The sequence below is a fragment of the Nicotiana tabacum genome, chromosome 22, assembly GCF_000715075.1.
Source record: "Nicotiana tabacum cultivar K326 chromosome 22, ASM71507v2, whole genome shotgun sequence".
Taxonomy (NCBI): Eukaryota; Viridiplantae; Streptophyta; class Magnoliopsida; order Solanales; family Solanaceae; genus Nicotiana; species Nicotiana tabacum.
In genome coordinates this window covers 2,796,573-2,814,280 of record NC_134101.1, presented here as the reverse complement: position 1 = coordinate 2,814,280, position 17,708 = coordinate 2,796,573, and the positions used below count along the sequence as shown (strand labels likewise).

Below are 17,708 nucleotides of genomic sequence, written 5' to 3'. Positions count from 1 at the left end.
ATAAGAGTTGGATGTGTTGGGCTATGAACCAAATTTTAGCTCATCTTGACCCAATCCATCTCAATCCAAGTAACTTTGACCCGCCCATTTTGACCAGCCAAAATTCAGACCAATCCGCCCATTTGACACCCTAATTCAATTCAGAGATCAAAAGAGCGTTAAAGGGAATCAATGATTCGTATTCGACCGAGTTCAATTGACTCAACAACAGCAGCAGTTATAATTGATGTTATGATGAGCAACTTGTTTGGACAGTTGTAAACTGCAAGCTATATCATAAGCAATTAGTTTTAGCTGCAACTGCCTGTGACAGGCTCTCACCATGAATGCGCGCCCAAGAATAAAATTAATAGAAGTTATACTTTTTTACCATGAAACAGAGACTATATACTGTATTCAATACAAATTATATTAATAGGAGACACACGACAATTGAAACCTTGTTCCCCGGATAACACAATATACAAGAGCACAAGCAGGTTGAACAAACAGAAATCTCCATCCTCTCTTTTTATTTATATAATTGAGTTCATCAACTGAACTATCTGTACTTGATAGCCTCTCACACTTCCCCTAGTGCTTTTTGGATATCTGCCTGCAAGTAAATCAAAGGAGAACTGTTAAAACCACCTCAAAATGTACATGAACCTCGTAAAGGGCACTGAATAAGCTTCTTGATTGGGAGTCATCAACCAAAAGTATATATCAGAAAAGCTAATAGTCTTCCATTAATACATGAGATATTGGATATCTTCCTTATCGAAAAATAAGTAAATAAGCATTAGATTATGGAGATGGTAGCAACTTGAAGCCTCCTCAACCTGAGTGGAAAATTCTCAGCTGCAAGTTTACTGCTCAAGACTTCATAGAAAAGAAATCATATGCAAATGTTAACAAGATAAGCTTTAGTAACTGGTAACCATTAAGCCTCCTGATACAAGATATGTACATCATAATCTCCAGAAGACAACAGTCAATGATGGCAAACAAGAAATGCATAGCGCTCCTTTCTATACATGAAAGTTTATTAACCTTCGGTGCTCCTTATTCTTTTTGTTTCCTCTTCCTTTAAATATCTGCCTTTTCCAACTTTGGCATATCCTCAAGTCAAATAGTATACTTCTTGAAAGCCGATATCATCAGCTTCTAGACAGTTCTCTACTTCTCTTCATCTCCTACTTTCCTTCCCCAACAACCCTTCCCCCTCTGGACAAAGTATTAACTTTTGTCATCCTGCGACAGATAGATTCTGAAGTATTTCTCGCCATGAAGAGCAGGACAAGATAGGTTTTCTTACTGAAAGATAAGAGGAAACCTTTGGTGAGTTATAAAGGGACGTTTGGATAAGTTTATTTCCCATGAGACCAAGTAAAATAAGGAGATGGTCAGAATATATTTGTCCACAAAATTATCTTGTCCAACAAATCATAGGTATTTGAATAGAAGGATCAGTATATTAGCTTCATTAGGAAACAAGTTTTTGTCATACTTGGAGGAGAACTGCTAAGATGCATTTACTTCAAAAACAAATCCTCACCTTTACCTAAAAAGATTTAAGATGTAGAGGCAAGGGCAAGTAAAACCATATAAACTTCTCTGCTGGTGGGTTGATGAGAGAGAGAGACATAGAGAGAGAGAGGCCAACCTCAATTGCCAATGGTGTAGTAGTGGAGCCATAACGCTTGATAACTTTCCCTTCCTTATCAATCAGAAACTTGGTGAAATTCCATTTGATGCTGGAACCAAGAAAACCACCTTTGTTTGATTTAAGGAATTGGTAGACTGGTGCTGCATCCGGACCATTAACTCGCACCTAGTTTGACTTTCAAGTTTGTCATAAGGTCCACAAAATTACAATAAAACAACAAAAGATATCCTCAATAACCAGCTGCAGATAGACTCTTCAAAATCCTGATCTACAAGACTGACTAATACATGGAATGCAAAAAGGTCATATATAGCAGGGCGGCTGCTTCCAATTTCTGGTACAAGGGCAGAAACATGTTCAAGGGTACAACACAATTGAAAAACTTGAATTATCACCTTTAAATTGAAATAACGAAAAAAATAAGACGACAAATGGCTAAAAAGTAAAGGTGCAGAGCAACAAAAAGCAATTGCTACCACACACATTCCCTTTATACAGTTCCTGCTGATCTGTGGTAAGTCTACATAATTAGATTAGGGAAGTTCCATACCAAAATGATAAAGAGATAATGAACCAGTACAACAATGGCTATCATTTCCCAATACATTTAATCAGCTTTTTGGTCTTTTAACGAGATTTAGTCCAGCAAATAAATAAGCTTTCTGTTGGATAACTCTAACAACCATTTCTTATAGAATTAAAAGCAGATACTAAAAAGTAAGTGATATCTGAATGGTAAGATGACCATATGGCAACAAGAAAGAATCCAAAGAGAAGCAATGACATATGGTATAGAAACCTATAAAGTAGACAACAAACACAAATGCGGATTACTCAGGAAAAGTCTAGACAGAGACAAAGAGTAGACAACAAACCTATTGGAAAATGTATTGAAACCTATCGCTTCTCTGTGTTACCATTGGGTGCAACACAGATAAGGTTTACTTATTGAAGTTTAAACAAAGGTAAAGAGTAGAGAACGAACAAAGAGTAATAACTGGAAATGATGCAATTATAAATAATGGAATGATTGGATTCAAAATGCAGCAAGTTAAAACACTGATGAGCTAAATGCTAAGGTTTCATGTTTTTTACACGTACTACGGTTAAATTGAACTGTGCTCTTTATATTTGTACTTTTTCAGCATAATAGAGAAGACTGTGAGCTGCTTCTTTCACCCGAGAGACCACTAAGAGCATCAGTCTAATTGTAACAATAACTAAATCCATGTCATTAGATAAAAAGGCCTCAATTATCAAAATTTATCAGTTATGTTATCTTACCTTTTGGAAAATGGGATATTCTGCCTTGAATCTTGTGCAAGCAAATTGTTGTGCTTCCTCACTTGTACCAGGCTCTTGCTTCAAGAATTGGTTGCAAGGAAAAGCCAAGACCTCAAAGCCTAAATTTCAATTAAAATAAATATGATGGAATATGCACAGTCACAAAATACCTCAAAAAGTACCAACTCCAGATACAATTAATGAGCCATGTTGTATATTTAATAATATGAACATGTGATCATGTATAAGGCAGTAACTAATCTTAACAATCTGAGTAAAGTTACCTTTATCCTTGTATTTGTTGTGGAGTTCAGTCAATTGGGTATAGTTGGAGTTTGTGAACCCACTGTTTCAACAAACATGATCAACATCACCATATGTCCAAGGACTTCATATCATCAAGAATAATACAAAAAACTATCGTGAAAAAGAAAAAAGAAGAAACTTGAGTTTAAAACTTGTATACAGAAAAAAGGGAAAAAGGAAAAGTGGAGACCATTTGGAAGCAACATTGACGACAAGAAGCACTTTTCCATTGTAGATGCTGAGGTCTACATCCTTTCCTTTGCAATCCTGTATATTGGAAAGTGGAAACAACCCCACCAATTTTACACACAAAAAAAAAACAAGAATAAGAAAAAAGGGGAACAAAAAGGAAATCCAACATACGAGAATGATTATGCCTGAGAAAAATGAACAGGAGGTGGTAAAAATTATCACCTTGACAGTGAATTCATGAATTGATTTTTGTGGAACTGATGAAGAGGCACCCATTTTGAATTTTTGATAGGGGAATTATAGGTCTGTGTACAATTCTCTGTCCCCCTACTCTCAGATTGGTAATTTCCAAGAGTAGGGGATATTCTGGCAAATTCTGGCAAAGGAAGAAAAATGGAGAATTTAACAAAGACAAAGGAGAAAGGAGGCGTCCATGATCAGATAATTGAGGCAGTCCACAAGCTACAGCTTTGGCAGATTTCTCTTTTCTTTTTTCTATTTTTGCATTTACAGTTCTGAATCAGAAACAGAAAATGTCCGAATGGCAGTTGGATTTCTTTAATGTGGATTGCGACCCGAAATGAATTACGCATTTAATTTAGTAGGCCTTGCAATAGGTACGCTTAAATTAAATAGATTGTCAATATTTTTAGGGGTTTTTAATTTATTTATGTAATAACCATACAAAATTACGACTTAATTATAGTAAATGCATTCAAACCTCCAAAATATGGTCTTATGTAGGACAGATCATTTCTTCGTCTATTCCTTCCAATCGAGCTTTTCGATCCGTCGTTCACCTATTGCTTCATTTTGCCTCTGACCCATTACTAATTATTAAGAGGGATATTTCGACGCGAATCTATATTATTAGTGATCATGTACTATTTCGTGCAAATTCAAATTATTCGAGCCACAAAGAGAATATTGGACATCGATATAATAGCAGAAAAAAAATTACAGTACTAATACTTTAGTGAAGTGGGAACTTGCTTCTAATCAATACATATTCCTACTTTTACACCATGATTAACAGTATAGGAAAAGATAAAGAGCAAAAGTTCCCTCATTTGAACAAATTTATTTTATCTAGCATATGTAGGAAACATTGAAATTTAAGAAAAAATTTGTCTACAATAATGTCTTTAATATGTCATATAAATAAGTATTGATAGTAATATGTAAATTGCTACCATCAACTAGGCAATTAGTATGTTACAATCAGTCAATCACTCATCAAAGATTGATAAAATTGTACCTAAAACAAAAACCATTCAGATACGTCCTTTTTGGTATGAAAGGAACATGAAAATAAAAGGATTAAGTACAGAATGAGAGGTTTGCCGTCTCACGTACGTAACAGATATTCCGACAATATATTCATTTCACACGCATCAAAAAAGAAAACAAGCTCAACAAAAAGCAGTCTGAATGGGCTCAAAGGCAGCTTGCCATCTATATTGCCGGAACTAAAATTTGAAGTTCATGGATTTTGAATTTGTCATTAAACTCAAAATTCGTAATTAAATATTTATATATTTACTAATAGATTGTAACGATCTGACCGGTCATTTTGAGAGTAATAGCCCCGATCCCCTATTAACTGCTTCCTCCGTATCTTTTTACTGCTTATGTGACTTGCCGAGAGGTTTGTTGTTGGTTTCGGAGTATTATTGGGACACTTAGTCCCTAAACGGAAGCTTGAGTCTTAGAATTTTTTTATCGTAGTCAGAATTGTGTGAAGACGACTCCGAAATGGAGTTCTGTTAGCTCCGTTGGGTATTTTGGGCTTAAGGCGTGTCCGAATTTTGTTTTGGAGGTCTATAGCTCATTTAGGCTTGAAATGGCGAAAGTCGAATTTTTGAAGATTTTGACCGATAGTGGACTTTTTGATATCGGGGTCGGATTCCGATTCCGGAAGTTGGAGTATGTCCGTAATGTTGATTATGACCTGTGTGCAAAATTTGGGGTCAATCGGACGTGGTTTGATAAGTTTCGGCATCGGTTGTAGAATTTGGAAGTTTCAAGTTCATTAAGTTTGAATCGGAGGGTGATTTGTGTTTCTAGCGTTGTTTGATGTGATTTGAGGGCTCGACTAAGTTCGTATGGTGTTTTAGGACTTGTTGGTATCTTTGGTTGAGGTCCTGGGGGCCTCAGGTATATTTCAGATGCTTAACGGATCGAAAATTGGACTTGTGTTTTTGCTGAAATTTCTGGTTTCTGGTGTTTTTGCACCTGCGGTTGGGAGACCGCAGGTACGGAAGATGGAGCACAGAAGCGGACGGGGCCTGGAGCGTGAGGTTTCGCAGAAGCGGGCGTGCAAGTGCGACCCCTTGCTCGCAGATGCGGACCCAGCCCCTTAAGTCATTTCCGCACTTGCAAGGGATTTTTCCGCAGGTGCGACTAGTAGTCCGCAGATGCAGAATAGCTGGGCAGAAAAGATCAATTTCGAGGGTTTGATCTCATTTTCATTTTGGGTCTTTGGGAGCTCGGATTGAGGCGATAATTTGGGAGATTTTCAGAGGAAGCTTTTGGGTAACGATTCTTAACCCATTTATGGTTATACTCCACTAATCTATCACTAAATTCATCTTTTAATATCGGATTTGGGTGGAAATTTGGAAAAAATGGGAAAAAGTTCTTCAACTAAGGTTTTGGATTTTGATTGAGATTTTGATAACGGATTTGGATAATTTTGGTACGAGTGAACTCGTGAGTGAATGGTTGTTCATATTTTGTGACTTTTACCCGATTCCGAGACGTAGACCCGGGAGGCTTTTTAGGGCGATTTTTGAAATTCTTGTTAAAGCCTTGATTTCATTAATTAAATTAGTATAATATAGGTGTATTTATGGTATGAAATTATTTTTGGCTAGATTTGGGCCATTCGGAGTCGGATAATCGAGGAAAGGGCATTCTTACTGATTGATTGAGCTTGGTTCGAGGTAAGTGGCTTGCCTAACCTTGTGTGAGGAAAATCCCCTTAGGATTTGGCACTGTTGTGATATGTGAGCACCGTGTACGTGAGGTGACGAGTACGTACACGGGCTATTTGTTGTAAAACCCGATTTATTTTACTGAGTAGCAACATGTTTCCCCTTTCATTTGAGTTATACCGTTTAAATGAGTATTAGTCTGTTTTCATTCTTAATTGAGCTATTCCAATAGGTGTAGTTATCTTGTTTAGTCTAATATCACATGTCTACGTGCTTTAACGGCTTATTTGAACTCTGTGAAGCATGCCTAGTTGATTTTCTGTTTTTCCTTGTTCTTTATCAGTATAACTGTAGAAATCTTACTATTTGTTGTATTTATTGGTTTGAGCTGTGTGTTTACTTTTGAGATTACGAGGCGGTACCTCGGGAATTTTCCATGTACATTTACTTTTGAGACTACGAGACGGTTCCTCGAGAGTTCTCCCTGCTTATTTACTTTTGAGACTACGAGGCGGTACCTCGAGAGTTCTCCCTGTATATATACTTTTGAGACTACGAGACAGTACCTCGGGAGTTCTACCTGTATATTTATTTTGGGACTACGGGACGGTATCTCGAGAGATCCCCTGATGTTTACCCATGTATGTTGTACTACTGCCTTGTTATGCTTCCTTTTATTAAATTCTAGACTCTTATTATACTGTATATATTCTCCTGCCTTATTTATTATTTACCAGTGGGCTTGACCTGACCTCGTCACTACTCGACCGAGGTTAGGCTTGACACTTACTAGGTACCGTTGTGGTGTACTCATGCTACTCTTCTGCACATGTTGTTGTCTGCAGATCCAGGCACTTCTTATCAGCCCCGCTATTAGCTGAGAGTGCTTGCTGCTGTACGGAGACTTCAAGGTACATCTGTCACGTCCTCAGACTTCTGAGTCCCCTTCTATTCTCCCCTATGTCAATTACCTTCTGTACTTCTTTTATTAAACTCTAGTGTATAGAGATACTAGTTTCCTTTTGTAGCTTGTGACTTACGATATTTCGGGTTTTGGGAAGACTGTGTAATTATAGAGTATTGATTATTGTACATGTCGGGCGGCATTTTTACTAGTTATTCAGTTATCCACTGCTGCTAGTTGCCAAATTTTACTTTCGTTTTGTTATTTTTCGCAATTTGTTAGGCTTACCTAGTTGCAGAGATTAGGTGCCGTCATGACATTATACGGAGGGATTTCGGGTCGTGACAAATTGGTATCATAGCTCTAGGTTCATAGGTGTCGTGAGTCACAAGTCGGTTTAGTAGAGTCTCGCGGATCGGTATGAAAACGTCTGTACCTATCTTCGAGAGGCTATGGAACTGTTAGGAACAATTATACTTCTTTGACTCCTTGTCGTGCGAAGTTGTTGGCATCAAATTCTAAACTTCTTTTTTCTATTCTTTCTCACAGATGGTGAGGACCCGTACCGGAGGATCTGACGACCAGGCACCCACGCCCCTTGCTAGAGCCGCGAGAGGCCGGGACCGGAGTAGAGGCCGATGACGTCCACGCGGTGCAGCCAGAGCACCCGCACGAGCTGCAACAGAGGAGCCCCCAGTAGCTCCAGCTGGAGAGCAGACACCTGAGGTACCTGTTGCTGCACCAACCCTCCATGAGACTCTAGCCTAGTTTCTAAGCATGTTCAGCACCTTAGCTCAGGCTGGATTGATTCCACTTGCTCCTGCCACATCTCAGGCCGGGGGAGGAGCACAAACTCCCGTCGCCGGTACTCTAGAGCAGCTGGTTCAGGTCGACCAGGTTCCAGAGATTATACTGATACAACCGGTAGCTCCAGCTTAGTCCGAGGTTAGGGCAACAGTTTCTAAGGCGGAGCAGCTCAGACTTGAGAGGTACAAGAAGTACCACCCTCCTACTTTCAGTGGATTGGTGTCAGAGGATGCCCAGGGTTTTTTGGAGGAGTGTCACCGTATTCTCCGTACTATGGGTGTAGCGGAGTCGAGTGGGGTTTCCTTTACTAACATTCCAGCTTATAGGAGCAGCCTATCAGTGGTGGCGTGCTTATGAGTTGAGTAGTCCGGCTGAGGCAGCTTCACTTACATGGACTCAGTTCTCGGACATGTTATTGAGAGAGTATGTCCCTCAAAGCCTCATGGACGTATGACGCGCGGAGTTTGAGAAGTTGCGCCAGGGTGCTATGACTGTGTTAGAGTATGCAGTTCGTTTCAATAATTTGGCCCGACATGCACCGACCTTGGTTGCCACAATTCGAGAGAGGGTTCATCGGTTTATTGAGGGACTCCACCCCAGTATCAGGATTAGTATGGTCAGGGAGCTGGAGATGGATATTTCTTACCAGCAGGTTGTGAGTATTGCTAGGAGATTGGAGGGCATGCTCGCTCGGGATAGAGAGGAGAGGGAGGCCAAGAGGTCTCGAGAGTCTGGCACTTACAGTGGTACTCGTGCCCAACTGCAGTTCGTCATGGTAGGGGCTATGTGAGTCGCCCCGTTCATTCAGCTCTTCCAGCTACCAGTGGTATTCTGGCCCTTTCTAGGCCCTAGGAGCCTTATTATGCACCGCCAGTATCTAGTGCACCTCTTGCACGGGGTGCTTTTAGCGGTCAGTCACAACAGTCACGCCCTCCGAGAGCTTGTTTTGAGTGTGGCGACACCCGCCATGTGCTGAGGGATTGCCCAAGACTTAGGAGGGGTGCACCTCCACAGACTTCTCAGCCGCCGCATGCTCCACCGGGTCCTCAGGCTGTGATTCCAGCACCAGCTACTGCCCCACCTGCTCAGTCAGCTCGAGGTGGAGGTCGGGGAGGTCGAGGTCGCCCTAGAGGGGGATGCCATGCTAGATATTATGCTCTTATGGCTCGTACAGAGGCAGTTTCTTCCGACTCTGTCATTACAGGTATTGTTCCGATCTGTCATTGAGACGCGTTGGTCTTATTTGATCCAGGATCTACATATTCCTATGTGTCCTCTTATTTTGCCCCGTATTTGGGCGTGTCTCGGGACTCCTTGAGTTCCCCCGTTTATGTATCTACTACTGTGGGATATTCTCTTGTTGTGGACCGCGTGTATCAGTCGTGTTTGATTGCTCTTAGTGGTTTTGAGACCAGAGCCGATTTATTATTGCTCAGTATGGTAGACTTTGATGTTATCTTGGGCATGGACTGGTTGTCGCCCCATTATGCTATTCTAAATTGTCACGCTAAGACCGTGACACTGACTATGCCAGGTTTACCGCGATTAGAGTGGAGAGGTACCTTAGAGTATACTCCCAACAGAGTTATTTCATTTCTTAAAGCTTAACGAATGGTTGAGAATGGGTGTGACGCGTATCTAGCTTATGTGAGCGATGTCAGTATTGATGACCCTATAGTTGAGTCAGTCCCAGTAGTGAGGGACTTTCCAGATGTGTTTCTAGCTGATCTTTCGGGCATGTCGCCTGACAGAGTTATTGATTTTGGCATTGATTTATTGCCGAGCACTCAGCCCATCTCTCTTCCTCCGTATCGTATGTCTCCTCATGAGTTAAAAGAGTAGAAAGAGCAGTTACAGGATGCTTGATAAGGGCTTCATTCGGCCCAGTGTGTCACCTTGGGGTGCTCCGGTCTTATTTGTGAAGAAAAAGGATAGTTTTATGCCTGTGTGCTTTGATTATCGCCAGCTAAACAAAGTCACAGTGAAGAACAGGTATCCATTGCCTCGTATTGATGACTTATTTGATCAGTTACAAGGTGTCAGAGTGTTTTCCAAGATTGATTTACGTTCAGGCTATCATCAGTTGAAGATTTGGGAGCTAGATATCCTGAAGACTGCTTTCAGGACTTGGTATGGTCACTATGAGTTCCTTGTGATGTCTTTTGGGTTGACCAATGCCCCCAACAACTTTTATGCACTTGATGCACAGTGTGTTCCGGCCTTATCTTGACTCTTTCGTCATTGTGTTTATTGACGACATTCTAGTATACTCCCGGACTCGGGAGGATCATGAGCAGCACCTGAGGACTGTGCTTCAGACCTTGAGAGGAAAGAAGTTATATGCAAATTTTCCAAAATGTGAGTTTTGGATAGATTCAGTGGCATTGTTGGGTCATGTAGTATCGAGTGATGGGATCAAGGTGGATCCGAAGAAGGTGGAAGCAGTGCAGAGTTGGCCTAGACCGTTATCAGCTATGGAGATCCGGAGTTTCCTTGGTTTGACGTGGTATTACCTTCGTTTTGTAGAGGGATTCTCATCTATTGTAGCACCTATGACCAGGCTGACCCAGAAAGGTGCTCTGTTCAGGTGGACAGAGGAGTGTGAGGAGAGCTTTCAGAAGCTCAAGACAACTTTGACTACAGCCCCAGTATTGGTATTGCCTACAGGTTCGGGGTCTTATACTATATATTGTGATGCGTCGCGGATTGGTCTCGGCGCGGTGTTGATGCAGGACGGTAGGGTGATTGCCTACGCGTCCAGACAGCTGAAGGTGCATGAAAATAACTACCCTATCCACGACCTTGAGTTAGCAGTTATTGTTCATGCCTTGAAGATTTGGCGACACTATTTGTACAGTGTCCCTTGTGAGATCTACACCGATCACCGGAGTTTGTAGCATCTGTTCAAACAAAATGATCTTAACTTGCGTTAGCGGAGGTGGTTGCTGCTTAAGGATTATGATATCACCATTTTGTACCATCAGGGGAAGGCCAATGTGGTGGCCGATGCTTTGAGTCGCCGGGAAGAGAGTTTGGGGAGTTTAGCATATCTACCAGCAGTAGAGAGGCCATTGGCGTTGGATGTTTAGGCCTTAGCCAACCAGTTTGTGAGATTGGATATTTCTGAGCCGAGTCGAGTATTGGTTTGTGTGGTCTCTCGGTCTTCTCTTTATGATCGTATCAGGGAGCATCAGTATGATGACCCTCATCTACTTGTCCTTAAGGACACGGTTCAGCACGCTGATGCTAAGGAGGTCACTATTGGAGATGATGGTGCATTGAGGATGCAGGGCAGGCTATGTGTGCCCAATGTAGATGGGTTGCGTGAGTTGATTCTCTAGGAGGCTCACAGTTCGCGGTACTCCATTCATCCGGGTGCCGCAAAGATGTACTAGGACTTGAGGCAACATTACTTGTGGAGGGGGATAAAGAAGGATATAGTGAAGTATGTAACTCGGTGTCTAAATTTCCAGCAGGTGAAGTATGAGCATCAACGGCCAGGTGGGTTGCTTCAGAAGTAAGAGATTCCGAAGTAGAAATGGGAGCGGATCACTATGGATTTCGTTGTTGGACTCCCACGAACTCGGCGAAAGTTTGATGCAATTTGGGTGATTGTGGATAGACTGACCAAGTCAGCTCATTTCCTTCCTGTGAAGACTACCTATTCTTCCGAGCAGCTGGCTTGAATTTATATCCGCGAGATCATCAGGCTTCATGGCGTACCGGTATCTATCATCTCTGACCTGGGTATGCAGTTTACATCACGGTTCTGTAGAGTTGTACAGCATGAGTTGGGTACTCGAGTGGAGCTGAGCATAGCATTTCGCCCTTAGACGGACGGACAATCCGAGCGTACTATTCAGATATTAGAGGATATGCTCCGTGCATGTGTGATGGATTTTGGAGGTTCTTGGGATCAGTTCTTGCCACTTGTGGAGTTTGCCTACAACAACAGCTATCAGTCGAGCATCCAGATGACACCGTATGAGGCTCTATATAGTAGGCAGTGTCGGTCTCCAGTGGGTTGGTTCGATCCGGGCGAGGCTAGATTATTGGGTACATACTTGGTTCAGGATGCCCTGATTAAAGTGAAGGTGATTCAGGATCGACTTTGTACAGCCTAGTCCAGACATAAGAGTTATGCGGATCGGAAGGTTCGCGATGTTGCATTCATGGTTGGGGAGAGGGTCTTGCTTCGGGTTTCGCCTATGAAAGGCGTTATGAGGTTCGGGAAGAAGGGCAAGCTGAGCCCAAGGTCCATTGGTCCCTTTGAGGTGTTGCGGCGTATTTGGGAGGTTGCTTATGAGCTTGCCTTACATCCCGGTCTAGCAAGAGTTCATCCGGTATTCCATGTTTTTATGTTTCAGAAGTATCACGGTGATCCGTCTGAGGTGCTAAATTTCAGCTCAGTCCAGTTGGACAAGGATCTATCTTATGTTGAGGATTCAGTGGCTATTTTGGACAGGCAGGTCTGAAAGCTGAGGTCAAAGAACATTGCTTCAGTGAAGGTTCAGTGGAGGGGTCTGTCGGTCGAGGAGGCAACTTGGGAGACCGAGCATGATATGCGCAGCCGTTATCCTCATCTTTTCACCACTTCAGGTATGTCTCTATACTCGTACGAGGACTAACGATTGTTTAAAGAGGGAGGATGTAACGACCCGGCCTGTCATTTTGACAGTAATAGCCCTGATCCCCTATTAGCTGCTTCCCCCATATACTTTTCTTCTTGTGTGACTTGCCAGGAGGTTTTGTTGTTGGTTTCGGAGTATTATTCGGACACTTAGTCCCTAAACGGAAGCTTAAGTTTTAGGATTTTTGACCGTAGTCAGAATTGTGTGAAGACGACTCCGGAATGAAGTTTCGTCGGTTCCGTTAGCTCCGTTGGGTGATTTTGGGCTTAGGGGCGTGTTCGGATTTTGTTTTGGAGGTCTGTAGCTCATTTAGGCTTAAAATGACGAAAGTTGAATTTTTGGAGATTTTGACCGGTAATGGACTTTTTGATATCGGGGTCGGATTCCGTTTCCGAAAGTTGGAGTAGGTCTGTAGGGTTGAATATGACCTGTGTGCAAAATTTGGGATCAATAGGACGTGGTTTGATAGGTTTCGGCATCGGTTGAAGAAATTAGAAGTTTTAAGTTCATTAGTGTTTGAATCGGAGGGTATTTGTATTTTTAGCGTTGTTTGATTTGATTTGAGGGCTCGACTAAGTTCGTATGGTGTTTTAGGACTTGTTGGTATCTTTGTTTGAGGTCCCAGAGGCCTCGGGTGTATTTCGGATGCTTAACGGATCGAAAATTGGACTTGTGTTTTTGCTGAAATTTCTGGTTTCTGGTCTTTTCGCACCTACGGTGGGGAGACCCCAGGTGCAGACTCGCACGTGCGGAAGATGGAGCGCAGAAGCGGAAGGGGCCTAGAGCGTGAGGTTTTGCAGAAGCGGGCGCGCAGGTGCGGCCCCTTACTCACAGATGCGAACCCAGCCCCGTAAGTCATTTCCGCACCTGCGAGGGATTTTCCGCAGGTGCGACTCGTGAACCACAGATGCGGAATCGCTGGGCAGAAAAGATCAATTTCGAGGGTTTGATCTCATTTTCATTTTGGGTCTTTGAGAGCTCGGATTGAGGCGATAATTTGGGAGATTTTCAGATGAAGCTTTTGGGTAACGATTCTTAACCCATTTATGGTTATATTCCACTAAACTATCACTAAATTCATATTTTAATTTCGGATTTGGGTGAAAATTTGGGGAAAATGGGAAAAAGTTCTTCAACTAAGGTTTTGGGTTTTGATTGAGATTTTGATACCGGATTTGGATAATTTTGGTACGAGTGAACTCGTGAGTGAATGGTTGTTCATATTTCATGACTTTTACCCGATTCCGAGACATGTGCATGGGGAGGCTTTTTAGGGCGATTTTCAAAATTCTTGTTAAAGCCTTGATTTCATTAATTAAATTAGTCTAATATAGTTGTATTTATGGTATGAAATTATTTTTGGCTAGATTTGGGCCATTCGGAGTCGGATAATCGAGGAAAGGGCATTCTTACTAATTGATTAAGATTGGTTCGAGGTAAGTGGCTTGCCTAACCTTGTGTGGAGAAAATCTCCTTAGGATTTGGCACTGTTGTGATATATGAGCGCCGTGTACGTGAGGTGACGAGTACGTACACGGACTATTTGTTGTAAAACCCGATTTATTTTACTGAGTAGCAACATGTTTCCCTTTTTATTTGAGTTATACTGTTTAAATGAGTATTAGCCTGTTTTCATTCTTAATTGAGTTATTCCAATATGTGTAGTTACCATGTTTAGTCTAATATCGCATGTCTGTGTGCTTTAACTTCTTATTTGAACTCTGTGAAGCATGCCTAGTTGATTTCCTATTTTTCCTTGTTCTTTATTAGTATAACTTTAGAAATCTTGCTATTTGTTGTATTTATCGGTTTGAGCTGTGTGTTTACTTTTGAGACTACGAGGCGGTACCTCGGGAGTTCTCCCTGTACATTTACTTTTGAGACTACGAGGCGGTTCCTCGGGAGTTCTCCCTGCTTATTTACTTTTGAGACTACGAGGTGGTACCTCGGGAGTTCTCTCTGTATATTTACTTTTGAGACTACAAGGCAGTACCTCGGGAGTTCTCCCTGTATATTTATTTTGGGACTACGAGACGGTATCTCGGGAGATCCCCTGCTGTTTACCCCTATGTGTTGTACTATTGCCTTGCGGTGCTTCCTTTTGTTAAATTCTAGTCTCTTATTATACTGTATATATTCTCCTGCCTTATTTATTATTTACCAGTGGGCCTGACCTGACCTCGTCACTACTCGACCGAGGTTAGGCTTGGCACTTACTGGGTACCGTTGTGGTGTACTCAGGCTACTCTTCTGCACGTGTTTTGTGTGTGCAGATCCAGGTACTTCTTATTAGCCCCGCTATTAGCTGAGAGTTCTTGCTGATGTACGGAGACTTCAAGGTACATCTTCCGCGTCCGCAGACTTCGGAGTCCCCTTCTATTCTCCCTTATGTCAATTACCTTCTGTACTTCTTTTATTAGACTCTAGTGTATAGAGATACTAGTTTCCTTCTATAGCTTATGACTTATGATGTTTCGGGTTTTGGGAAGACTGTGTAATTATAGAGTATTTGATTATTGTACATACCGGGCGACATTTTTACTAGTTATTCAGTTATCCACTGCTGTTAGTTGCCAAATTTTACTTTCGTTTTGTTATTTTCCGTAATTTGTTAGGCTTACCTAGTTGTGGAAATGACATCAGATAGCCACTTTTAAGCATTTTATTTAAAATATATCCACAGTTTACAATATATTTAAAGATTAGCCAATTTTGCTCAAACTTCAGGACATAATGTCATAGAATTTAAACCTCAAAGTTCAAACTTCAGGACATCGTAACCTAAAGTTTGAAAATTGTGTCCAGAAGTTCAAATCTTATGTCATGAATTTTAAATTAGTAGTTCAGAAGTGTTTCGAATTTCAAATTAGCAGCTTAAAAATTTAGGACACTAATAACCTATTTGGCCAAGCTGCAAAATTGAGCTTATTTTGAGAAGTGTTTTTCTCAAACGTACTTTTGGTGAGAAGCAGATTGTGTTTGGAGGACTCAACTTCAAAAATTCAAAAATTCATTGGATGACTCAGAATTGTTCATCAGCTATAGAACCATGGAACAATGGAGGACTCAACTTCAAAAATTCATTCACTCTTGAGGACTCAGAATTGTTTTGTCTATTTGATTGAGGTGGAATCTCATCTCTTCTCTCGTCCTGGTTGGCCATGAAGACTTTAAACATCTCCATAGCACTGTTGACATCATTAAACATCTGACCCGCCTCTAGAGATATAGTTGTCTGAGCCGGAGCTGCTATTAGGGGCGGCACTGGATCCTAAGGTACTGGATCATCATGCTCCAACCCTTCTTCATTTTCAACCGAGGGTACTTGAACCCCCTTTGTGGATTTACCCTTCCTTTTCTGAGTTGAAGCCTTCTTAGTTCTACCTTGAGCCACAATAGTAACAATAGTTTCTTGAGCAACATCTTGAGTGTCGGTGTCAGATTTGCCAGTACGAGCCATTTCTGTGAGTTTTGGAGAAACGAATACATTAAATAATTTCTTAGAGGTAGGCTCTACTGCACGATCTAAAGTATGAAAAAAATGAGACTTTTTCTAAATGTTTGTAGCCTCCTATTTATAAGTATGGCGCGCTTCATACCCATAAATAGGACACTACTAACACGGCTTCATAGACCCTTAGGACTCCATAAACCTGAAACTCTAATACCAAGTTTGTCACGACCCATTTTCTAAACAAGCCGTGACTGGCACCCGATCACTAAACATGACCGAGCGAACCATCTGCGCTTATCAAATCTATTATAACTTCAAACTTTATATGCAACAAGGCAATACTTTAACTAAATACTTTTAATTAATTTAAATATCTAAAATAAATCAATCCAAAATTTTATTCGTAGTAACCACTGAAATACTGCTAAATTATTATCAAAAACACCTGAATCTTAACCCAACGATTGTATCTATGACGCCTCTATTGATAAACTGATGCACTGCTCGGGACATGAGATTTCCTGGCCAGTTCTCTAAGTAAACAAAGAAATAGCTAAATAATGACGACTTAAAGGAGTACTCCACGAACAAAAGCGGAGCTCACCAATAGCGCTGGAAATGAGGGAAGTCCTAACCTGTAGCCTGCTCGCCTGCAAAACCGGTTCCTACGTTGTACCGCAAACCAACGTAGGTTCTCAAAAGAGAATATCAGTACCATCCATTATACTCAGTGAGTCTCAACGACAGGGGACAAAACTTTAATAAAATATACATTACGAGCAAAGATTCTAAAGGCATGGAAACATAAAGTTTCTAAGAACAATTCTAAAATAATTGCATAATAGCAGTTTATGAATATTCTAAAAGAAATTCTTTTCTTTTTCTTTCTTATAAAAAAAATACTTCACTTTATACTTCGGGAGTTCCAACTATCCTGACCTATTTCTGTCTTAGTCACCGTGTGATCGGCATGGGTTCGATCCCAACCTGATCGAATAGGCCCAATCCACGAGGTGCCACTCGCTTCATGGTTCTTAGCGCTCATGTATCATACCTTAGACTGGCTAAGTAAATTCTCAGCAACGATACCCTCGGCTCGTGTGCTCCCTACTTTGGCACAAATAGTTTCAGGAAGTCAACGCCTTGGTCAAGACTCTCTGCCTGCACAATGACCCCTGCTCAGAATAGAGGATACTCCCAAAAATCTTTTCTTTCTAAACTCCTTCTTGTGACTTTTTAAGTCTAAATCTTTTCGGGAACATCCTATACATACTCATACTGGTATCTTTAAATGTAAAACATGGCATACGAATGAAATAAACATTCAAAAGTATTTCTAAAGATTCTTGCTTCTTCATGAATTTTCAACATGAAAATGACAAATAAGAATAATACAAAAATCTGAAAATTTATGCACCTATATCAGAATAAATCATCTAAACTTTAGCTAGAAAATAATTCTAAGCTAATAGGTACTCACTCACTCCAATTAAGTATATATTAACTCTTTTATGCAATTCATCAAACACCTTATATGCATGCCTTT

General features: G+C 41.1%; 1 protein-coding gene across 1 annotated transcript; it reads right to left on the bottom strand.

Moving 5' to 3' along the window:
- Nucleotides 1-341: 341 nt before the first annotated feature.
- LOC107812623 (putative glutathione peroxidase 5) lies at nt 342-3,958 on the bottom strand. Its single transcript, XM_016637769.2, has 6 exons — nt 3,653-3,958; nt 3,429-3,505; nt 3,217-3,278; nt 2,933-3,051; nt 1,646-1,813; nt 342-595 (listed from the first exon to the last, which is right to left on the bottom strand). The coding sequence occupies exons 1-6, from the start codon at nt 3,704-3,706 to the stop codon at nt 563-565; spliced, it is 513 nt and encodes a 170-aa protein (XP_016493255.1). The 5' UTR covers nt 3,707-3,958; the 3' UTR covers nt 342-562.
- Nucleotides 3,959-17,708: the final 13,750 nt, after the last annotated feature.

Coding starts and splice junctions, on each gene's coding strand:
- LOC107812623 (XM_016637769.2), bottom strand. CDS start 3,706: ATGGGTGCCTCTTCATCAGTTCCACAAAAATCAATTCATGAATTCACT. Junction 3,506..3,652: donor TTCATGAATTCACTGTCAAG/GTGATAATTTTT, acceptor TCCAATATACAG/GATTGCAAAGGAAAGGATGT. Junction 3,279..3,428: donor GTCAATGTTGCTTCCAAATG/GTCTCCACTTTT, acceptor TTGTTGAAACAG/TGGGTTCACAAACTCCAACT.